The sequence below is a fragment of the Thalassophryne amazonica genome, chromosome 11 (assembly GCF_902500255.1).
Source record: "Thalassophryne amazonica chromosome 11, fThaAma1.1, whole genome shotgun sequence".
NCBI lineage: Eukaryota > Metazoa > Chordata > Actinopteri > Batrachoidiformes > Batrachoididae > Thalassophryne > Thalassophryne amazonica.
In genome coordinates this window covers 43,763,583-43,787,924 of record NC_047113.1, presented here as the reverse complement: position 1 = coordinate 43,787,924, position 24,342 = coordinate 43,763,583, and the positions used below count along the sequence as shown (strand labels likewise).

Below are 24,342 nucleotides of genomic sequence, written 5' to 3'. Positions count from 1 at the left end.
AGTCTGATTTGGAAGATCTTGTTCCAATCTTCAGCTTTGTGCTGATGCACAGTACAGCTGAATTTCACGCCGACACTGCTACAGTTTTAGCCATTCATATTTCCACCAAAGGTGTGTAAATATAGCTGAGTGGGTGAATCAAGATTACGTTTCCACTATGGGATGAGATGCAGACAGAGTTTGATGGAGGAACAGAAGCCTCTGGGATTCATTCATGATGTGCTTGTACAAGTAGTTCTTGCGGCACAAATCCATTTTTATTCCCTGGGCTTGCCCGTTTTCTATTCACGACAATTGAGCTGGAATCCTCCAGCGTGTAAATAAGTACCCTGTAAATTACAGAACTGATTTTAATACACATGCAGGCTTGGCAGAAAGTGTGGCAGATATCATGTTTAATTTATGGATGTATAGACAGTTCTGCTCCAAGGTCTTGATTTATGTTTTAGATAACAAAAACCATAATTTGTGACAGTTAATTGTCATCATTGTCATGTGCCCTACTCTGTCAGAGCCATGCCAACAACTTTCTTTCTGTCTGATCTGTCGACAGTCAAACCTCTTACATCTCTAGTCCACTACTTGATGTTGTTGAGCCAAGTTGTCTTGTGTCCACCTGGGGAGTGGTTACCTTTTGCCCTGCCTTCAAGCACAGCATTTTCCAGATTGTCAGCAGTTTTTGAGATGTATCCAAAATACTAAAGTTTACTTGGGATAAGCAAGTAGTGCAGTGGGATAAGGTGTTGAAATACCAGTATGAAGACCAGAGTTTGATTCCCAATCATCCCACCTGTCTGTGTCCTTGGACAAGAAACTTATTCTGCATTATTCCAGTCCAACCAGCTACAAATGGGTACCAGCCTTTGCTGGGGAAGTAACCTAGCATCCTGTTTAGGGGGAGTCATACATTCTCATTCACTTGACACTGTGGAATCTGAGCATAAGCACCGGTACCAAGGAACCTCATAGTCTATGAGTTCTTACTTTGGGTTTCCAAAAGTATTGCTTTGGTGCCAGTCTTTTATTGCAATAAATTCTTGGATCTTCTTTCAATGTGCAAGTTATGCAACCCTGGGGATCTGCCTGTGTGTTCACATCTCAAATGCTATCAACCTTTTCCATCAGCTGCTTTTAGGGTCCACATCTCACATCCATATAGGGCTACTGGGCAGTCAGGACTCTTGAGGAGGTATAGTTTGGGGTGGGGTCAGTGATTACAAATTTGTCTATACAGATATTCCAGATCTTGGTAGTTCTTGTGTGTGCCATTGCTTGTCTTTGCATTATTCCCTTGCTCCAATCATTTATGTGATCTAGTTCTGCATCAAGGTGTGTAAAGGAGGACGTGTTTGATCTTGGCATTTGCAAAGCACATGTAATTTTTTTTAATGGTCATAGTATTCATCACTAATTGAAATTCAGCAGAGACTTTTGCAACATTATTGAATACAGATTGTCAGTCATCTGTTGTGGCTAGCAGGACTGTGCCATCTGCTTATTTCAAGTTACTGATGTTTCTTCCTTCTATTTTAATGTCAGTGTTGAAACTGCTACTCTCATAATCAAATTAGTGTTGATGTTAAGAACATGCTGAGAGGTTGCAACATTGGCAGACTTCTTGCCCATTGCAGATGGATTCATTCTTGCAAACGTAGTCTGAAGGCTGGAGGACTGCATAGTCTAAATGTTTCTAGAAGAGACAACAGGTTTAATGCCATGCCCAGATGGACCATTGTTATCCAGACTTTGCCGTATTGAACATAGTCCAATTCCTCTCAGCAGTCAGTAAAGCAGATTTAGTGTGGAGTGGGGTTTGGGGAGGACTAACCTGGATGAATGTCCACACATGCATGCGCCCAGCACACTTTCTTGTTTTCTGATGAGTCAAGAGAATATCCAAGATGGCCATCATTTTTCAAGACGCCCGCCAGCAAAAATTCAACTTTTCCCACATCACTGAAGCTTATCAATAGATTTGAGTGTACACTGGATCTGCTAATATTTTTTTTTTATTATTCTAAACGTGATTGCTGCTAACTATCCATCAAGAGACATTTGTGTCTCTAAAATGATTATTATGTGTGAATATTCATATGGCATAGCATATTTTCAGCATGAATTAACATTTCATTTTCTCTAGTAGAACAGGGACAAAGACATCTTATGTGCACTAATAAACTTTAATAATAGTTCACATTAAAATGACAAAAATACTAAGGATCCATATTCATTTAAAGATGACAAGATTTATTCTTCATTCACTGTTAGAATATGGAATCATATAAATTTAGTGCATGAGCACCTGTGACATACATTTTAGCTTATCCTATTTCAACCCAGTCTCACACCCAAGTCGTCACATTTTGACAGAAATGGTTCATTTTGACTGAACATCAATCTGTGACCAGTCAGATATCCATACCATAAGTGTAAGAAACTGACACATTGGGAGTGACAATGTGCAGGCCATTTGGACAGTTTCACTGTTCAATCCAATCCAGTCTCACAAGTTTTTTTTTTTTTTTTTGTGCTCCCGTTACGACATGAGTCACATTTTTGTGATAGGGTTTTATTAAATGTTACTATTACTTACCCCACGCCTTCCCCTCAAGGGTGCAATTTAGAAGTAGAAATTGGGGGGGGGCAAAGTGCGAGGCCTGCAGGGCTGAAGCCCATAGGCCGGGGGTCTGGGGGCCGCTTTAGTTTTCTAGATAAGCTCAGATGCATTCTGAGCATCCAGAACAGTAATTTTAATGTTTTGAGAAGACCATAAAGTGGACACCATTTGACTTATGCAATTTGAAACTGTGGATATAAATACTTTATTCTGAGAATAGCCACCACTGATTTTATTAACATCCTGGTGTAAATAAGGTATCACCACATGTGTAGAATTCAAAAAGAATGATAGGTTGAGTTCTCATTAAAAAAAACAACTGCAATGTGGTAAAATGTATTCATAAATATGAAAGAACAGGCTCTTAATAATTATTAACTATCGCATACTGTTTTTTATTTTCTCAAGATTTGTTTTTGCATAAGTTTGAAAAAACAACAGATCATTAAGTTTAGGATAAATTACTTATCATGAATTTAATTTTCGAAGTGGCACTAATGACAACACTCATACTGAACATAATTTCGCTTGCATAGACTGATTTTAGAGATCAAGCAATAATTGCAGATGGGCTTTCTGAGGTCCCAGATAGCTTTACTGATTTCCTTTTCTAGCTTTCAGAATTTAGTAAATTAGCATATGGTCCATTGATACTTATGTGTAGACACTAGTCCATAGAGGCAACTATTTTTGGTTTCAAATCTGGGCAAATGCAGTCCCAGAAAATTCCGAATGTGACAAACAAGAAACAGGTGTTGTAAACAAGTCAATGCTGCTAAAAATACAAATGTGCAGAAACAAAGATACTATTGTGACATGGTTTTGCACATAAGACTGGCACATTTAAAGACATGCAGATTAGGTGAATTGGAAACTTTATAATTGCCCAGATCTCCCTTGCAAAAAGAGGTCTCAGTCTCAATGGGACTAAGATGGTTAAATAAATATTAAGATTAAATTAAAGAAACAATTGATTGTTTTGACATCCAAGGACAGCATCAGAACACAAAAAGCATGCTTCAGTTATTATATTATTTATCTACCTAAAAAATCAATCTGACTCTAAACCAGTTGATTACCATGGTACTAACTGCTGGCAGGGGATGCTTGGCAATGAGTGTGCTGTCTGTTTACTTTACTGGCACACGCTGAAGAGCTCATCCTTTGTACCTCCGTCACTCATGAAGCCCACCTCTTCAAGTGGAATTTTTCCATCTGCATCAGTCTTGAGTGTCTCAGAGATAATTATGAGGACAGCCTTGATGTTGTGTGAAATCAATGCAATTCTATCATTCCTAAACTGCAGGAGGTCAGCTTTCTTGGGAACTGGAATGTGGACAGATTTGCACCAGTCTGTTGGCCATCTGCCAATCATCCCAATTGCACAGCCAACGTGGTGCAAGATGCGGCCCGCTAAGATGCCTCTTGCTATTAGTAGTTGTGCTGCCATGTTATTTGAACCAGGTGCTTTGCAGTAGTGGGCAGAGTTCAGCTAATCCACTAATTAGCGAAGCTAACTTTTTTGTTAGCGGATTAACTGAAAAGCTAATCCGCTGACGCTAACGTTTTTTGCTCGCTAGTCCGCTAACTTTTTTTTGTTGGCATAGTAAGTAAAGCCCAATGGTCAAAAATGTTTGTAAACCCTAAAAAATCACACGTTAGTGTTGTGGGCTGGGGTGTTTGGCTGGCTTGGTTTTTGTTTTCTGTTTCTCCCACCAGGTGGTATGCATTCAGGACTGAGTGGCTGGGCATTAGGACCTCACCCTGAACACCTGAGGCTTGTTTTCACATGCAGGTCATCAGGACTCACAGCTGTGGTGTATTTTGTCTTGATCAGAGATTGCTGCATTTAAACCTTGAATGCACAGTGTGTGATTGCCAGAGACTCGACCTTGTGAGCAGACATGTGAGATCGACGTCAGGAGAACAATCTCACCATCACGGACGCAGAGACCACTCCAGGTTTGACACCACAGTCTGTGAAGGAGGATTGGGTGAGGTCTCACGCTCTTCAGCACACTTCCTGAGGTAATTTGGTTTTGGTGACTTTTATGAAGTAATGACAGTGGATTTGGTGTCCCTCACACCTTGTGTTATTGAGCTGTCATGTTATGCTAATTGTCTAATCAGCTTCTGCTGCAGTGGAGATTTGAACTGAGTTGTTCCGTGCCTGCAGGGTGAGAAGCTGATGTATAGATTTAAGCCAGGAAGTGTTTGCTGATTGCGTGCACCTTTGAGTTGTGTCTCTCTGTGTGGAGTTGGACTCACCTCATGTTTTCTTTCTTAACAGACTCGGTTTGTCGCGGCCACCTGGGGGGTGTCGGCGGGGTCCCTGGGTCCGAACTGCTGTGGCTCCGGACCATTTGTGCTGTTAAGAGCGCGCCGTGTTTCCACCTCACCAGACTGCGGACTTTTTTAGTTGTTTAGCACTGCATCTCACTGTTATGTTTATTAAATTCTGTTATCCTTTGAACCGTGCTCTGCTTATTTTATGCTGGGTCCTTTCAAACGCTGGGTCGGTGCTCCGACCACGTCCGAAATATAACAGTTAGTTCCTGTCTGTAATATATTTTGCAGCTGTGAGGAGCTGAGCTAAACCCAACCCCAGCAGAAGGGGCCTGGCTGCCCGGCTGCTACAAAGAAAAAAGAAGTCATTTACATTCAACATAGAGTGCCCCTGACGTGTGGCAAAATGCATAAAAGGCAAAGCAGGTTTGACTTATGGTTTAATTTAAAAAACAAACTAATTCCGTCCATTTTATTGATTTTAATGTCAACTCTACAAATTGAAAATAATCACAAATATCTTTCAGTTTTAAATTAATGAGCATTAAAACTCACAGATGCCAAAAGGCATTATGGAAAAATTAGCCTCATCACTGGTTGGCTGTTTATTTATTTGTAAAAAAAAAAAAAAAAAACAGTTACAAGTTACTGTAACATCTGTGTTGGTATTTACAAATGTGTTTTTGGAAATATGTCATTTGCTTTTCATTTGTAAAAAAACAAAAAAGGTATTTGCAAAACTGAAAATTCTGTTGTATCATCAGGAAGAATATAATATGTGTTTTAGGATATTTGAAATTATCACTTGTGGATAATTTTACCTCGAATACTGGGGTTACCACCTATGACTGAATGATATTATAACAAGGTTGTAATATCTATGATTTTAGGGTCAGTCAATAGGAAATATTAAAATCACTCTCTAATCTTCAGTAGTAAGTTCTACATGTCAAGTCACACGTTTAAAACATTTATTTAACTCAGTCAGGAGTTAAATAACAGTACATATCACAGTAAGGCAATTTGATGATGATGAATTTCACTGAGTAATTATTATATGACATTCAGATAATTTGGTTTAATATGGGAATTTAAGAATGAATTTCATCCTAATCATCAGGGAATTTACTTTGGTATTTATTAACGTGAGACAGTTAGTGACAGTGAATAGAATTAAAATAAAACCACTATGTTTTTATCTGACACCGCAGCTCAGTCTTACTTGGATGCTGTGCAGATCGGTCTCCATAGGTCATGTGCCTGGAATCATCTCGTTTTCAGTCGATGATCCGTCCATCACACAGCTGCTTCAGGGACACTGCTGGTCACCCTGCCTGGTTTCGTTGGTTCCCAGGGATGCTTTCTGCTGTTAGGCTGTGACTTGTGGCAGTGGTTCAAATTGCTGTTGACGTCTCAGCTGACCTGGATGTTTTTATCTCTGCAGCGCTTGTAGTCTGGGATTGTCAGAATAAAGGCTTGAGTGTCTTTATTTTTCTATTCGCCAAAACAAAAATTCATCTTTTGTTGTCGTCTTTGGAAGCCAGATCAAATCACAAAACTGACTTTGTAAGAAAAATGTTTGTAAGATGAATTTGGAGTTCAAGAAGAAAAAGGTTTTTATATTTTTTTATCTTATTTTGAAAAATTGCAAAAGGAAGTTAAATGTGCCTGCGCATTTAACTTTACAAAAGTTGAGCAAAGGTTATCTGTAGAAAAAGGAAAAAGTAATTTCTTGTTGGCACGCACAAACAAGAAATAGGTTTACACAGCACATGGTTGCAGACAAAGGGTCATAAAAAAATGTAGATGGCTAGGCAGCGTCTCAAGACCCAAAAAGAGAGAATGTAAGAGTAAGGGTGCTTAAGAGAAAGGAGAAGCAACAGGGAGGGAAGAGAGCGATTCCCTGGGGGTGCAGGCTTTTAAAGGGTTAAAAGCTCCACCCCCAAGAATTCTGTGTACTGTAGTTTTCTTCTTCGTTCCTTTGTCTAGTTTTATAATAAATTAGCATCTGTTATTCTTAATATTCCTGCTTACAAACCAAGCAGGTGCTGTAAAACGCTAGTAAACAATGTCCGTAGAACTATCACACACAGGATTATATATGAAAAAGCACATTGGATAAACTTCCTACAATCTATGATCAGAGCACAAAAATACCAGATATATCAATTTCATGTGTGAGGTTAAACATTCACGTTTGTTTCCTTTCCCTCTTTTTTTCCTTCTGGCTACAACAGCAAAGTATAATTTTTTAAAGGTGATTAAACTTTATAATACTGTAAAAGTTAGTTACATGCCCTTCCCCAGTTTGTCCAACAGGGGTCACTCTTGGTTCATGGACTGGAAGGACTGGGTTTTGGGTTTCATCCTAAACATTAAGTCCGTTATTCCTACATCAATTTGAACCAGACAAACTATAGTGTGATTTCCAAGTTGATGGCAGTTTGTCTGTGGTATGATTTTACTTGAATCTTGTAAAGACATAGTTTTTAGACTTTGGAAAAGGTGGTCTTTCTGGGGTCTGTGTTTTTTAGATGAGAAAGGAGTTGGCAACATCTGGTTTTGGTGATGAAAAGGAGAGTCACAGCTCCATGAGGAATGCACTTTAGAGAACCTTAAATCCTGTTAGTGGTGGGGGTTGATGACAGTTGGCCATCCTGTGCTATGGTCAGGAAAGCCTCCTTTTGGCAACTTGATATTTCCCAGATCTTGAGCTGTCTTTGAAGAAATTTTATGACTTTTGCTTAATGCAAACTTAGGAGGTTGTTGAATGCAGGGTCCTCGCTACACTATTTAAGTGTGATTCAGCACACCAAATGGCGACCGTGTGACAGTTGGATGCGATTTACACTCCCATCCAATAGATGGCAGTGTTCTATGGATTTTGACCCAAAAAGCATGACAATGTGACAAAAGTTTTAGATTTTTGCAAATTTCTTAAAAGTTAAAAAAAAAACAACAACTAAGAAATCACTTGTACATAAGTCATCATCATCATGGCTTGACTTCGCGAACGAAGATTTATGAAGGACGTCAGCGCCTGTTGCAGGCTCGCTGGTGGCTGACTAGTCCAATGCGGAACAGACAGACCCGGCCACAGCGGCTGCAAGGGAAGGTCTTATCAGGGTTGTGTGGTGTTGAGACCTCACGGTTCTTTCTTCTTCTTCTCTTTTCTTCGATACCATCTCTGCGTGAACTTTCAAAGAAGGAGACTGCTTGGTTGACACGGTGTCTCCAGGCGTTTCGGTCAGCAGCAATAGAGGGCCACTGGCGGTGGTCGATCTGACAGGCGGCGAGGGTGTTTTTTAGGCAATCTTTGTAGCGCTTCTTTGGAGCCCCTACGTTCCGGTGGCCAGTGGACAGCTCTCCGTACATTACAGTCTTGGGTAGGCGATGGTCTTCCATTCTGGAGACGTGTCCAGCCCAGCGTAACTGTATTCTCAAGAGCATTGCCTCGATGCTGATGATCCCAGTCTGCTCCAAAACTTCATTGTTTGTAATGAAGTCGCTCCAATGGATGTTGCGGATGGAGCGGAGACAGCGCTGATAAAAGCATTCCAGGAGTTGTAGGTGGCGGCGGTAGGTAACTCACAACTCAGCACTGTACAAGAGTGTTGTAAGTACGATTGCCCTGTACACAGCAATCTTTGTGCCTTTCTTCAGGTGTTTGTTGTTCCACACCCGCTTGTGGGGCCTGCCGAATGCACAGTTTGCTTTAGCCAGCCTACTGTCAATGTCCTTATTGATCTTGGCATCAGATGTGATGGTGCATCCCAGGTAGCTGAACTGGTGGACGTTTTTCAGCCCTGTCTCGGCAATGGTGATGTGAGGTGGGTGGTAATCCTCCTTGGGGGCAGGCTGATACATCACTTCAGGCTTCTTCAGGCTGATTTCAAGTCCAAAGACCTGTGCGGCCTCTGCAAAGCAGGAAGTGAGACACTGTAATGCTGGTTCAGTATGTGCAACAAGTGCTGCATCGTCAGCAAACAACAGCTCTTGGACCAGTTGCTCCTGTGTGTTTGTGTAGGCCTGCAGGTGCCTCAGACTGAACAGGCTGCCATCCATGCGGAATCATATGTAGACGCCGTCAACGTCGTCAAGGTCTTCAAAGGCCTGCCAGAGCATCATGCTGAAGAAAATACTGAAGAGAGTCGGTGCAAGCACGCAACCCTGTTTCATCCCATTGGCAATGGGGAAAGGCTGAGAGAGGTCATTTCTGTATCGAACCTGGCCATTCTGGTCTTCATGGAGCTGGATGACCATGCTGAGAAACCTAGGTGGACAGCCGAGGCGTTTCATGATCTGCCATAGGCCCTTTCTGCTCACAGTGTCGAAAGCTTTCGTCAAGTCGACGAACGTCATGTACAGCCCTCTGTTCTGCTCCTGGCATTTCTGCTGGAGTTGCCAAAGGATGAACACCATGTCGGTACTGCCTCTTTTGGCTCTGTAACCATACTGACTCTCTGGGAGGTGGTCCTCTGCTATGGAGGGAACAAGTCTGTTTAGAAGCACTCTAGCCAGGATCTTGCCTGCGATGGCCAGCAGAGTAATACCTCGGTAGTTAGAGCAGTCAGACTTTCCCCCTTTGTTCTTGTACAAGGTGATAATGACTGCGAATCGAATTTCGCTGAGAGCGGCAATATCAACGTCCAGTCTTGCGAGTTCATGTACAACAAGGGTGGAACGTCGTTCGGGGCAGTTGCTGTCTTCTTTGTCGAGCATGGTTCTGATGTTCCAACATGCCAGTTTTAGTTCTTTTCTCTTTGAGGTGGGTGGAGACCTTTCTTTCCTTCTTGTTGTTGTTCAACTGCGTTGGAAGATGCCCGTTGACCGCGGCTAGCCAACTGGGTTTTCTGGAGACAAGCTTTGGTAGGGCCACCTTTTCTAGACCCCTCTCCGTGTGGAGCAAGCAGTGCTGTCTCTAAATAAGGCTACTTGGTCGTTCAGGGTGCTGCCGGGTGATGTTGTCTCCGAGTCAACATCAAAGCGACCCATACACCTGAACCGCCTGTATGCAGGATTGAGACTGCGGCTTCCAGTGACATCTTCCACCTGCCATTTTTGCCCCTTTCCCATCACTACAGGGCTTGTGAAGGTCGAGAAAGGAGGAAGGAGTAAACGAGGATGTGTCCTTCAGGCCTGCGCAAAGGATTTTTAAGGTGAGAGACGGTGCGCGCTATACCGTTCCCACCCTTTACACCCGGGGTTCATCTGTCATGGCCTAGCAAGCTGGATGGTGACAGCGAGGTCCTCGGGTCGTAGGTTTTACATCAGACTGTCCTTGTCTTAGATGAATGGCCGACCAGGGTTCACGAGCTTCATCTGCCTGGGTTTTGGAATCAGAGATTTCCTTCTCCTAGAACAGATTCATGGCCTGGTCACCCAGGTCAAAGGCTCAGACCGCCTATCACAGTTATACCGCCGGGGACTCGGTCGCGCCCATAGCAGCATCTGCGAGAACAGGGGGTACCACGAGTAGGTGCTGCAATGGACACAGTTGCGAAGGAGAGGCCATGTGCAATAACCTCCAGCCTGGCGGGCCAGGTGGGGCTACGTGGCTTCACTACGCCTAGAAAGAAGAGGTGATCAAGTTACACGTCACTTCCCTTTCGTGAGTGGGACGTCCGGCCCAGACCCCACACCCCCCATGAAGACCCCACAGCCTTTTCCAAGAAGCTCAGAATTGAGCTCAGGTGCATCCTGTTTCCACTGATCATCGAGATGTTTCTACAGCTTGACTGGAGTCCACCTGGGGTAAGTTCAGTTCATTGGACATAATTTTGACATGCACACACCTGTCTACATATAAGGTCTCAGAGTTGACAGTGAATGTCAGAGCACAAACCAAGCATGAAGTCAAAGGAATTATCTGTCGACATCTGAGACATGATTGTCTCGAGGCACAAATCTGGGGAAGGGTACAGAAACATTTCTGTTGCTTCAAAGGTCCCAATGAGCATAGTGGCTTCCATCATCAGTAAATGGAAGAAGTTCAGGTTTGCCAGGACTCTTCCTAGAGCTGGTTGCCCGTCTACACTGAGCAATTGGGGAGAAGGGACTTAGTCAGGGAGGTGATTAAGAATCTGATGGGCTGTGTCAGAGCTCCAGCATTCATCTATGGAGAGAGGAGAACCTTCCAGATGGAAAACGATCTCTGCAGCAATCCATCAGTCCGGTAGGGTAGAGTGGCCAGATGGGCCTCTTCACACATAGTGCGAATTTGGTCAAATTGCACATTACGTGTGCCTCGTACACCTGTTGCTACAACTATGTGCGCACACCAGGGGCTGACAGAGTGTGCGCTGTGCGAGTCCATTGAACCCTTTCGCGGCAAGTGTTGGCCAAATTCCAAGTGACATGCACAGACATCTAACACCGCTCGCGTGGCACTTAGAAAATGTGTGGCTAGTCGCATTCTTGGCACGACAAGAGTCTGCAGACAATCATTGTTGTACTGGCAGTGAAATTTCTGTAAGTGCCCCACAAGTGTGGCTTTGGTGTTTGCGCTAAAAACTGACAGGAGGTGTGGCTGCCCACTGAAGCAGCTGTGGAGAGCTGTCATTCTGGACATCCCAGCTGGACAGTACTGTGTTTGGACTGACATGGACTAACAACTGACCACTGTGACACATGTGTGTCTGTCATCAATTGGACATAAATAAAACATGTATCACTGTGGCGACGGGCTCCAGTGATCAAGCACGCACACGGCACACACATGGACAGGCTGCCCCCAGGTTGAAACGGCCTGTCAGATCATAACACGCAGCAGGCAATCTGACTGTCACTTCACCCATGTGAGCTTTGTTCCACATGACGCAGTGTTCTGTGGTGGTGCGCTGTCCACAAGAGACGCATGTCAGCAGGACATGCGCCAGCAGATGTGAGCATGAATGAGATGAGCGAACTGCTTCGCATTCATGTTATTTCATGACTGTGTGAGTGACCATGGGTCATCTACGGAGGAACAGACGGATCATATTTGTATTGGCCGCTTGATGAGAGGGATTTAAGACAATGCAGTGTTTTTATATGGTACATCTTCTTTTTTTTTAATACATCCATATGCTTACTGATATGAGATGAGATTTATTGTCATTGTCATTACACAAGTGCAACAACAATGAAATTACTTTACACTCCAATTACCTCAGACAAAATACAGCAATTAATCCACAATTATTGCTAATTGAACATAATAATGGCACACATCAGAACTAATCACTAAACTTGAAGCAGTCCATCATCCGAATTAAGGCAAAGTGGGTGAAGGCCGTAGCAGGGGGGCTTTTCATTGTTTACAATGTAACTCCAACCATGTGTAACTGTAAAACATAAAATAAACACAGATTTTGCACAATATGCTGTCAGTGTGTGCATCTCTCCTTCCTAAAAGGCTCCGATATGAAACTACATAGATTGGTTACGATACGATTCAGGGATGATACTTTTTATTATGAAGCGATTTGATTTGATCTAATTCAGTACACTTCTTTGTTTAATGTAGACATTTATTTTCCATGATAAATGAGAACAAACCAAAAGTTACTTTGTTGACTTTCACATTCATAATTCATGAAAAACCTGGGATCTTCTTTTTCATAACATAGCTTTCCCGTTGCCATTAACTGAAGTGGAATACGCAGAGTCAGAAAATGGATGAATGAAAGTACTTTCCCATTCTGAACCGGTATAAAAATATTAACAAATTGTGAAGCCAACATAAAATTCCAAAAGGTGCATTTATCTGTGATAGCACCTACTGCTATCGGACATGTAGATTTTGCTTTTTACTATGCAGACAAAGTTCACGTTCCTTGACCAGTCTCGTGAGAGCCTCGCGCTGACCTTTGAACTTTTCTGAGATTTTGATGATGCGGAAGTAGACATGCAACAGCTTAACTGATTAGCAGATTTAAAACTGAGACTTAAATTGGCTCATTATACATTTTCATCGATTAAGGGATCTGTGTGTTGATGTAGTCACAATTCATATTGGTTATTTGTTACACCTTAATATGAAACCTTTTTAAAGTGATAACATTATGATTTGTGGGAAAATATTGTATCTGGTAAGTCCAGATATTTACAGAGGCAGTATAAAAAAGATTAAAGGCTGCACACCAGACAGGCCTGATGCCCTGGAACCAGCATTCAGATTTATGTACACGTTTTTAATAATAGCTGGCATATTTCTCTTCTGCAATGCCGACATTACAACGTGCATGATGCTTGACTTTTTTTCCCCACTAAATCAAAAACTCAGTGTGGGTGCAATGGGATTGGACATTTGTTCAGCTGGGTAGCTCAGAGAGGTAACAGTTCATCCAGTGTTTTAATAGTGGATTCCAGCGAACCAAAGAGTCATCTGGGCTGCAAATCTCTCCGTGGTGTTTTAGCGCTTACCTCATGACGATGAGGGTTCAGCCAGAGTGGGAGGTTACGGTGTACTCCAGCCTGGCCGCTGTGTATGACAACCCTGAAGCGCATGATTTCAAACCTCTGCAGAGTGACAAATACACACAGCCGACACTGGAAGCATTACAAATGCGGGTGGACAGATCTGCACACTGAGCTGATTGAAGGATGAAGAGCAAATGCTTTTATTTTTATCTCAGAGAGATGGCTTGTGCTGTTTCGGCAACTTGGAAATGGACTTTCACGGAATGTGCCATGTCTCGGAAGGATATGTAAAATTGCTGTTTGATTCAATTTTAATTCATGCTTGATGTAAAAGCAAGATACTATGCTATTAATAGAGTTTAAATTATAGACTGGTTGCTAAACAACGTTACATAGCTGCGCTGTCTGTGGCCAGCAGGGATTAGAGTGGTCTTTGTGTGCTGAGGATTGATGGCTAACATGTTTTAAATTCAATCACAGTGTATCTGCCAATCATATGATTATTTAGCTGTTGTCTGACTGAGAGGTGGACGTTTGCCCTCACTTCTTAACTTCAGGGGGTATTTTTTGCTATAATAACCCTGGATTCACCCCAGCATCTGAAACAAAAAGTTCAAATGAAGCATTACCATAATATCTCAAAAGAAAATGTAGATTAACAGAAAACAAAATATTCTTACAGCATTGCACAAGAAATTGTCAGGCACATTCATCCAACAATATTGTCTGGACCCTCGAAACATTACTTACCTATCGCAAGTTTATTTCTGTTTGTTGACAGTTATTAGTCTGATTACATAATATTTGTTTATCTGATTTTCACAAAATGTGAGGGAAATATTTATGTGATCCTGAAATACATGAAAATCAATTTGAGGTGGATCAAGATCGTGGGGCTGAGTCAGGAAGTTGAAAAAATAATAAATTAACATTATAAGAAAAAAAAATACTAACAGATTTAACAACAGATATTTACACTAACAGATATTAACAGATTCCCCCCCACCAGCATTGAAAAAAGCCTAAATATGTTCCCCAACCCCGTGAATATATAGATGAAAAAATGAGTCCATCCCCTCCAAGTTAACATTCATTCATTTATTTTCTATCCCCGCTTACTCCAATCAAGGGTCACGGTGCGTGAAGTATATTGCAGGGCAGGTTAATATAACTCAAAAATAATAAATGCTATCAGGTCATACGTCTCCACAGTAAAGGGCATACAACGATGAGGAACCAATAAAAATCTGTTTTGCTTTGATGCCCTAGATCAATTGAAGAAGCAACTATCAAGGTTTTGTGGTATTATGTCGAGGCCTCTGCATCAGAGTCATCTGTGTATCTGTGTCCATTAACATTTTATTTCCATTGGCTAACTTGAGAATGTTTTCAGCATTTGGCAAAAAACCATTTGTCAGGGTTGGTCTGTATGACAGGAAGGTTCCTTTTAAGAATGGGTGCCAACGCTTATCCAAGTTGGCAGCAATCATCAATTTTGTTTCTGACAAATAACTTCAGAACACTTTTAGTGTGTAACCTGAAACTTTTTGTGACAGTTGGTCTATATAAGAGGAAGGTTCCTTCCAATAATGCATGCCATCGCTAATCAAAGATGGTGGCAGCCATCTTCCACTCAGTTTCTGTCCAGTAACTTAACAATTCTTACACCTTTAGACCTGAATGTTTTTGTAAAGGTTTGTTTCAATGACAGGAAGAGTCCCCCTGATAATGTGTGCCACTGCTAATTGCAGACAGTGCCTCTGGCAGTCATCTTGAACTCTGTTTCTGTCCAATAACTTGAGAATGCTTTCACCAGTTGACCTGAATGTTTTTGTGATGGCTCGTCTCTATGAGAGGAAGATTCCTTTTGATAATGGGAATGTCCACAAACAACATACAGATCAAGGGCATATGCCATGCTCCTTGTTGCTCTTGTTTTGCTTATGTAATATTCCAAAGACCTGTCTGCTACCTACTGAATGCTACCACCTGTTGTATGGTCAAAGGATGTAGGATAGGTGATGGAAATCAAGAGCAGGTATGTTTGTTAGTGACAGCCAATTGTTCCGACACAATTTCTACACCCTGGTGCCATGCATTGCCACATCATGGAACTGCCTTTGGTGCTGAATGGCAACCACCCAAGCAGATAAGTGGTCCTCTCAAAAGTAATCATCTATCTGCCATGGCCATGTGAAATGTGGACTTCCCCTTGGGTTTCTCAAGTGCTGAGGTCTTCAGCACTGTGTGCTGGATCATGCCCAGAGAAACATGCCTCTTGGCCAAAATATCAAAGCTGATGTTCCCTCATCATGCAAGTGATACTCTTTGTCTGAGTCTCACTATAACCTTTCATTTAACACATCTTTCCAGTGATGCACAAGGACCCTCCAAAGAGACCAAGTACCTTACGTCACTAGTTCAAGTCCAAGTCTCCCAACCATACAGTAAGAGAAGTAAACTGTTTATTTTCTGAATGTTTGACAGCACTTATGTCTCAGAACCGAAATAAAATGGTCATACCTCCATACAACCCTGTCAAAAGGATTTGTTTAGCAGTGAAAGAAAAACAAAGCAAGGGAGGTGATTGAGCAAGGTACGGCATGAATGGGGTAGTGAGAAACAGATTGTTTCCTCATCATATTTACAAAATCAAAGCAATAAACTAGTATTTTATGATTGAATGGCAGTGGTTCTCTCTCGTTCTCTCTCTATCTAGCTCTCTCTTTCATTTTGAAGTTATATGTAGTTTGAAATGAGCTTGTTTGTCAGTTTACAAAGCTGAGGGTTGGTGGCCACAAAGGTCAACACTTTGTATGAAGATGTTTGCTGAAAATGTTGAGTTTGGCCTGGAACATTTATCATTACAATTTGAAAGAGGCAGGAAAGTATATTTTCTTTTTTGAAAGAAAAGTGCTTCACAGACAAACCCATTTTCACAATGTTTCTGAAGAAAAGGTTGAGATGTACTTTTGGAAACAATTAAAAAAAAAACAGTGATGTTGGTGTTTTTATTTAAGCTCCTAACCTAAAATCCTTGGAGAATCAATAGATGCCCTGATTGCAGGACTTGAGGAGTTGAAATTTCCTTGGTCCTGGATCAAGTCTGAGATCCAATCTTTCAATAACTTCCTGGACTCTGTCACCAGAAGTGTGTCTGTATGTAGTGTTGAATTTGTTGAGACATTCACTTATCTCGGCAGTGATACTTATCACATTGGGTACTTGCCATTTCCTTGGTATCTGGGCAGAGTTTATTGAATCAAGAGGAACTTGAGAATGAAGGCCCAGGTCTTAAGGGTTCTGGTGCCTACTGTCTTACTTTATGGTTGTGAAACTTGGATCTTAACAAGCGACCTCAGGCCATGAATACATCTTTGGTACTCTGTCTCTTCAAAAGCCACTTGAGAATTGTTGGAATGATTTTGTATCAAATATATGGTTCTTTATGGGGACTCAGATGGGGTGTATCACTTGCATTGTGAGTGAGTGTCAGCTGTGACATTTTGGCCACATGGCACGTTTCTATGAACATGATCTAGCATGTAGGTACCTCCAGTGTGGAAAAAGCCAAGGGGACATATTTCACCTTTCACTTGGCTGCACTAAATAGATGGCTACTTTTGTGGGAATAATTAGTCTAATATTGTAATATTAATATTGTAGAATTGAAAAAGTGGTCTTAACTTAAAAAATTGCACAACTAGATGGTGCTATGCAGCTCACTAATGGGCTGCGGCCCAGTGGTTGAGAAACAGTGGTTTAAAGCACAGATGTCTAACATTGTGGATAATGTTACCTTGATATGTAACATTATTATATTAATAATGAATGTTTGAGTTCAATGGTACGAATATTTCATGAGGTGAAAGATGGAGTGTTCCATTCAACGAGGCAAAGCAGAGTTGAATGGTACAGAATTAAATATTCATTCCATTGAAATAATGAAAAAATATTCATTATTTGTTTTATATAACAGCTAAAATAGATCCTTTTATTTGATATTTTATTAATTTCTAAACAACAGAAAAGGGACTTACATTTTGGTGTGCATCACTGGTGCTTGACATCAGCAGTCAAACACAAACTTTAAATAGGAGTCCAAAATCATTCTCAGTCAACTTGGGAAAACAGTTAGTCTGTGATGCCGTGCACTGACTTTGTGTACTTCCAAAAAAACAAAAAAAAAACAAAAAAAGACTTCATGAAGTTCCTCAGTCCAGCGAAAAATCACATCGCAAATTTGCCCAGCTTTTAATCCTAACAGCTCTTCATGCCTCCAGACTGCTTATCGCATAGTGGATTTTTTTTTTTTAAGACGAATTAGCAGCGTCACTTAGCTCCTTCAAATTGTCATCCGCCAGCAAAACAAACTCTGCCATGTTTAGCTAAACACCGCCTCTAGTAGTGTGATTGCGTGCGGTGGTCGGGGCATCTAATCTCGCTTTAAAGATTCAAGAGTGCTTCATGTGACAACTTTTGCTTCAAATTATATGATGTTGTGTGATGTTCGCAAAAGTACACAGACAAAATAAGACAAACATAGCTGGAACACAGGCATACAATAATTTTTCATGGCATTGCATCCAAAGAGGGTCAACGGCGGCTATGAAGTTCCTGCACTGGCACGCAGTCACAGAGAGAGACACTGTTGCGTGTACATACAGGACAAAATCACAGCAATTTTTTTATTTTAAAGTGTTTGATAGAATACTTGGTGGCTTTACTTGGCTTTCCGCCACCCACCATCATTAGGGAAGACAGGTTATGCTCATTCTTAAACCTGTCTGTCCTTATCATCCTAAAGGAAAATCACAGTTTCAGTTCTGCCATATAGTGCACTATTTACCCTGTTAAGCCGCGTTCACACCGGGCGCGACACGAGCGACAGCGGTGACAGGTTGCCATGTAATCCCTATGGAAGGACGCGTTGTGGCGCCAAGCCACGCAACGCGACGCGATGGACGCGAATGAAGCGACACGAATGAAGTGATTTTGAGCCATTGGCACGTTTGTGGCGCGATATCGCATTGCGTTGCCCTCCTCCCCAAGTTGAAAAATATGAACTTTTTCATCTTGTCGTGCTGTGATGACCAATCAGGGACTGGATATGTAGTGACGTGGAGATGTCTGGAGTTTGACTGAGTTGGATGCGAACATGTCCTGTCTCTGGTAGCCAGCCTGTGAGCAGGACTTATGTCCCTTTTGTCCTTTATTTCACAATTATGACAGAGTTTTTGGGGGAAGAGCAAGCAGCAGCCCCACAGCAGCGGCAGCGGACAGTTTTTTTTTTTCATGTGCTCACACGAACGAATCATCCGTGAAGATTATTTTATTTATTAACTACACAGATGTATAATAAAACAAATGGTGACTGGCTTATAAACACAATTATGACAGAGAGCGAGCAACAGCACTGCAGCAGCGGCAGCAGACAGTTTTTTTTTTAAATTGTTTACATGTGCACGCGTGAACGGGACAGGAGGTCCTCAAACTGGGTCCTAGAGAGGCAGAAGTACCGCTGAAAGCGGTCGTCATCTAGATGCAGCTCCTGCAGCAAATAATGATACTCCCTGAATTGGAAACGTCTCATGAGGATGTTGTGAACCCAGGGACGGTGCCGCTGGTGATGTTTGTCAGCTTTCCACAACAATTAAGAGCACAGCAACTCGCTCCATGTGATCAAGGTCCGCCATGTTAACTTGACTGATAACCGGAGCCGGTGAGCGGAATAGAAGCTCCTCCTATTCAATGATGGACTGGGGCAAATTTTCGCAGTGAAAGCAGAGCAACACACCGGGCGATGGTGGTATGTCCATCGCCACGCGACAGACGTGAATTTATGGCGTCGCATTGCGCCCGGTGTGAACGCGGCTTAATATCTCATAAACATGTGTGGCACCTGCTGGATGGTTCATAGATGCTGGATAATTTCGAGAAATTTATGAACAGCTGTGGTTGGACTCATATATGTTGTCTGCCTCTTGAACAATAGGCATGTCATGCGCTCATTATTGTGCTCCACCTAGCTAATAATTTAAGCTAACATAGGATGGAAGTAACGCGATGCCAAAAAACAGGGAAAAAATTTCAGAAGGAAAAGGAAAGTAAAACTACAAAAAATGAATAGAACATGTGACTGGGGATAATACCAAACCTATTCATTGTTACTGTAAATTAGTGATGGTTAATTCAAAACAGTGCTCCAGAATATTTCAAAACCTTCACTGCATCCATGTTTCAACAGGATCTGTGCTGTGCTAAATGCGGCCTCGAGACATCACCAACTGCTTCAAAACAGTTGATTTGCACCCTTCATTGTTGAGCCATTAGAAAACACAATCGACTGAACAAGGATCTCATTGTTTTTGAATTTCATATTTACGGGCTACAGTCAGTGCTGGCATTGTGCATGCACTAGCACATACAGTTAGTTTGTTGTGATCACAGTAAAATAAAGTGACATTGTTGCGGGTCTTTCTGATCTTGTTTTTTTTTTTGTTTTGTTTTTTGTACAGTGTTTCATGTCTGTTCTGCTGGCCGTGTGGCGTTCTGGCGTGGTATGTGTGTTGGTATGTGTCTCTGTCCTTCTTGAGTGTGTGTTGGTGCGTGTTCCCCGGTCTATGTCCGTATCTGTTAGGCGTGTGTATGTATATTTGTCTGCTGTTTGTCATCCGTGTGTGATCAGTCTTGTGCACCCCTGCTCCCACTGTGTGTGTGTGTGTGGGCACACCCCTGGTCTTGCGTATCTGGAGTGTGTGTATGTATGCCCCCGGTTCATGTTTGTGTGCACCTGCAGCCCTGCTGTCTGTGTGTTTGTGTCATGCGTGTCATCTCCGTCCATCCTCTTTGTATTGTGTCAGATGTTGAGTTTGGGATTGATTGTGGTTTGCTTTGTGTCTGTGCCCCAGCATTGTGTGTACATCTGTTTAATCTTAGTTCCTCATTTTAATTCTGTCATATTCTGGATTTTTGGTTTTGATCATGTCTTTGGTTTTTATTATCATGTATGTTTATCTCTTTTCAATTTATTTTCATTTATGTAGCGCCAAATCACAACAAAATTGCCTCAAGGTGCTTCACACAAGTAAGGTCTAACCTTACCAACCCCTAGAGCAAGCACACAGGCGACAGTGGTAAGGAAAATCTCCCTCTGATGATTTGAGGAAGAAACTTCAAGCAGACCAGATTCAAAGGGGTGACCCACTGTTTGGACCATGCGACCAACACAATAGACAATACATGAAATTATACAAGACGTTTTGGGAGTCCATGCTGGTACACAAGACGGGAGGCCTGCAGAAGAAAACATCTCTGATGGTCACTTTCCCTTCGTTATCATCTGTGGTTGTCTTTTATTTCTGTATGTCTATTTTTCTTGTCTGTAGTTCTGGTCGATTATTGTTGTTTATTTTTCTACTGACCCTTTTGTCTTCTTATTATTCTATATTAGTTTTTTGTCTGAATAGTTATGTTTTTTTAATTTGTTTATTTGTAAAGGGACCGTGTACAATAGAAAACAAATGTTTCCATTTGATGCATTGTACCAGAGTTAGCTTAAAGCTAATTTACATCTAAATGTTTCTCCATTATGTTTCCCATGTGTCTGTTAGCTCCTCCTCCTGTTTTTTTTTTCTACACACCTTTATCCATTAGTTCTGTTAGTTTTTATGAGCCACTGCTTGTTTTCTGTCAAGTGTGGGTCATGGTTCATGTTATCAGGGTTAGTCATCTTCTTGTTGCTGTTTCTTTTGTAAGTATTTTTGGTGTCTCCTGTTTCACGGTGTTCCAGCTTTTGTTCATCCTTCACTCCTGGTTCCCTCACTGTTTTTCCCCTTGTCACAGTATGTTGTATTCAGTGTTCATCATGGATTATGAAAGCACCTTGATTTTTGGCATTTATACATCTGGTCCTGGCTGCCTGTTTTTGGGGTTCAATTTGACTTTGTTCTTGGTTCCAAACTGCAACAAAAACATCTAAATCTACTTTTGTTTGGAATACAGCAAATATGTAAAAAAAAGTAATAATACACTGTATGATATGTGTCTGCCTAATAAGGTGCATACCTTAATTTAAGTAAATATGTATAATTGAATATGTATACTTATACATATTCAGTAACAATGAAAATAAAATTTTAAATAAATAATTTTAAAGGTGTTTACATGACTAAAGTTCAAACTGTCAATATAATAAACCATGAAATTCTGGTAATACCACTGCTTCAAATGAGCACTTTTTAAATTTATATTCTATTCCTGCTCCTCAACAGTTAACGATAATAATAAACCTTTACACAGAAACATAAGTTATTTCATAACATATAGAAAGCAAAATTATATATTTTTTTCTAAATTTAGATGGAATGTATCTTTTTTCGGCAGCATGGTGGCTTAGTGGTTACCACTGTTGCCTCACAGCGAGAAGGTCATGGGTTCAATTCCCACCTGTGGCCTTTCTGTGTGGTGTTTGCATGTTCTCCCCGTGTTTGCGTGGGTTTCCTCCGGGTGCTCTGGTTTCCTCCCACATCCAAAGACATGTGGGTTAGGTGGATTAGAATCTTTAAATTGTCCATAGGTGTGCAAGTGGGTGTGAATGTGTGTGTTTGTCTGTTTGTGGCCCTGCAACAGACTGGCGTCCTGTCCTGGGTGTACCCTGCCTTGCGCTCTATGACTGTTGAGATAGGCTCCAGCCCCCCGCAACCCTTGCTTGGACTAAGCAGTTGAAGATGAGTGTGTGTGTATCTTTTTTCTTGGATTGTCTTATCTGTAGTTTGATCTGGCAGATTGCAGTGAGACAGTGCAGCTGTACACAGTCAGATGTCATTTTCCTGTGATCCATGTGTTGTAATTATTGTCTTATATGTTGGACAGGAAATTGTTAGTTTACAATTGCCCATGTTTTGTTCTTCTGGAATCTAACTCAGCATTTATGTTCTCCCATCACAAAGTATGCTTGTACATTGTAGTCAGGGATACAAGTAATAATTATTTAAATGACAAGAGAACTATAGAGTAAGCTGTGACAATCCCAGGATGGGCTTGGATCCAAGATGATAAACTCGTGATCACACTGCTGTAAGAAGCGCACACTGTAGCTACTTATTAAGATGGGAACTGTCACCATTGTTTATTTATTTTAAGATATTTACCCTGAAGCATAAGTGGCAGAGCCTTTAATTACACACCAGTTTCTGTTTACACTCTGAAAGCAGATTTGTTAAACATCTACTAATATAATTAGTTAGTCGGGTTACGGGTATTAGTTGTTTTCAACAGCTACATTGGTCAACCTTTGACCAGTCTGTTGGTCTTCCCCATTACCATTTCATTGGTATAGTAGACTGTGCGACATTTGTCCTGTTTTTTGCGAACAATGGACTTCTTAGTATCTTTGACTTTGAGTAGGCCAAATGCAAGGATGCTTTAGAGTCTGAAAGTTGAAAAATACACACATTAAAGTCCATCGTTAATAATCTGGATTGGCTGTTTCAAACAACAACTCAAGGATTGGTTACTTTCAACAAATATATTGGTTGATTTGTCCAATTAATTTTTAGAGTTTGTTCCCATGGATAACAGTTGTATATCTCTTCCATTTCTTCAGGCAACATTTTTGTGGTGAGTTTGTCCGTAGCAGACCTGGTGGTGGCGTTGTACCCCTACCCTCTGGTGCTGACCGCCATCTTTCACAATGACTGGATCATGGGTGACCTGCACTGCCAAGCCAGCGGCTTCATCATGGGCCTCAGCGTCATTGGCTCTATCTTCAACATTACCGCCATTGCCATTAACCGCTACTGCTACATTTGCCATAGCCTGCACTATGACCGCCTGTACAGCCTGAGGAACACCTGCTGCTACCTAGGCCTCACCTGGCTGCTCACTGCCATTGCCACAGTGCCAAACTTCTTTGTGGGATCGCTGCAGTATGACCCTCGCATCTACTCCTGTACTTTTGCTCAGACAGTCAGCCCATACTACACCATCTCAGTGGTGATCATTCACTTCCTGATCCCCCTGCTGGTGGTGTCCTACTGCTACATGAGGATATGGGTCCTGGTGATTCAGGTGAAACATCGGGTCAAACCTGAGCAAAGGACCAAACTAAAACCGAGCGATGTTCGGAACTTCCTGACTATGTTCATGGTGTTTGTGTTGTTCGCTGTATGCTGGGCGCCACTGAACCTTATAGGCCTTGCTGTTGCTATCAACCCTGTGGCATTTGCTCCAAATATACCGGAGTGGCTCTTTGTTACAAGCTACTTTATGGCTTATTTCAATAGTTGCCTCAATGCTGTTATATATGGACTGCTTAACCAAAACTTTCGCAAAGAGTACAAGACTATCCTCCTTGCTCTGTGCATACGTCGTCTGTTCCTCCTGGAGACCTCCAGGTGTGCCACAGAAGGCTTGAAGAGTAAGCCTTCACCAGCTGTTACAAACAATATTGTTGCTGAACTCGATGTTTAAAATGATGCTTGTTTGTTTTTCTTTCTCAGGCTCTTCTGCCATATTTGTGTGCCATATTTCAACCAGTGCCTTTTTGCAGAAAATATGACGTGTAGTGTTATGATCATGTTTGATGAAGATAGTGAGGCCGTCATAACTGTTTAAACAATTTCTAATATTTCTAATATTTAATCCCTCTTATCGAGCGGACAATACATCATAGACATCAAGTCATGAAATGACATGAATGAAGCAGTGCGCTCTTATGATGTCCACATCTGCTGGCCCGGCGTATCCAGCCAGCCCCACGCGCCAAAGGACGCCGTGTCATATGGACCATAGCTCACGTGGTTGACGTGACATTCACATCGCCAGGTGAGTGTACACATAAGATGGTCCCTTTCACCTGGCACAGCCTGCTCGCTCCAACACAGTGTAAAGGTGATATATGTTTTTATGTATTTCCACATGAGGACAGCAAGCACACGCCTCATGGTGTAGAGTTGTCATGTCATGACCTTCATAACACGATACATGTTCTTCAGCTGTGACTTGTGGATCTCAACAACTGCTGCTGTTTGCAG

The 24,342-nt window shown here is 41.7% G+C and overlaps 1 protein-coding gene across 1 annotated transcript in view; it reads left to right on the top strand.

Moving 5' to 3' along the window:
* LOC117520774 (melatonin receptor type 1B-like) overlaps positions 1 to 23,901 on the top strand; it is a 55,099-nt gene extending 31,198 nt beyond the window's left edge. Inside the window, exon 2 of the mRNA XM_034182098.1 lies at positions 22,914 to 23,901. Within this exon, the coding sequence (XP_034037989.1) occupies positions 22,914 to 23,779 (866 nt within the window). The 3' untranslated portion in view covers positions 23,780 to 23,901. The remainder of the gene's footprint in view (positions 1 to 22,913) is intronic.
* The last annotated feature ends 441 nt before the right edge of the window (positions 23,902 to 24,342 follow it).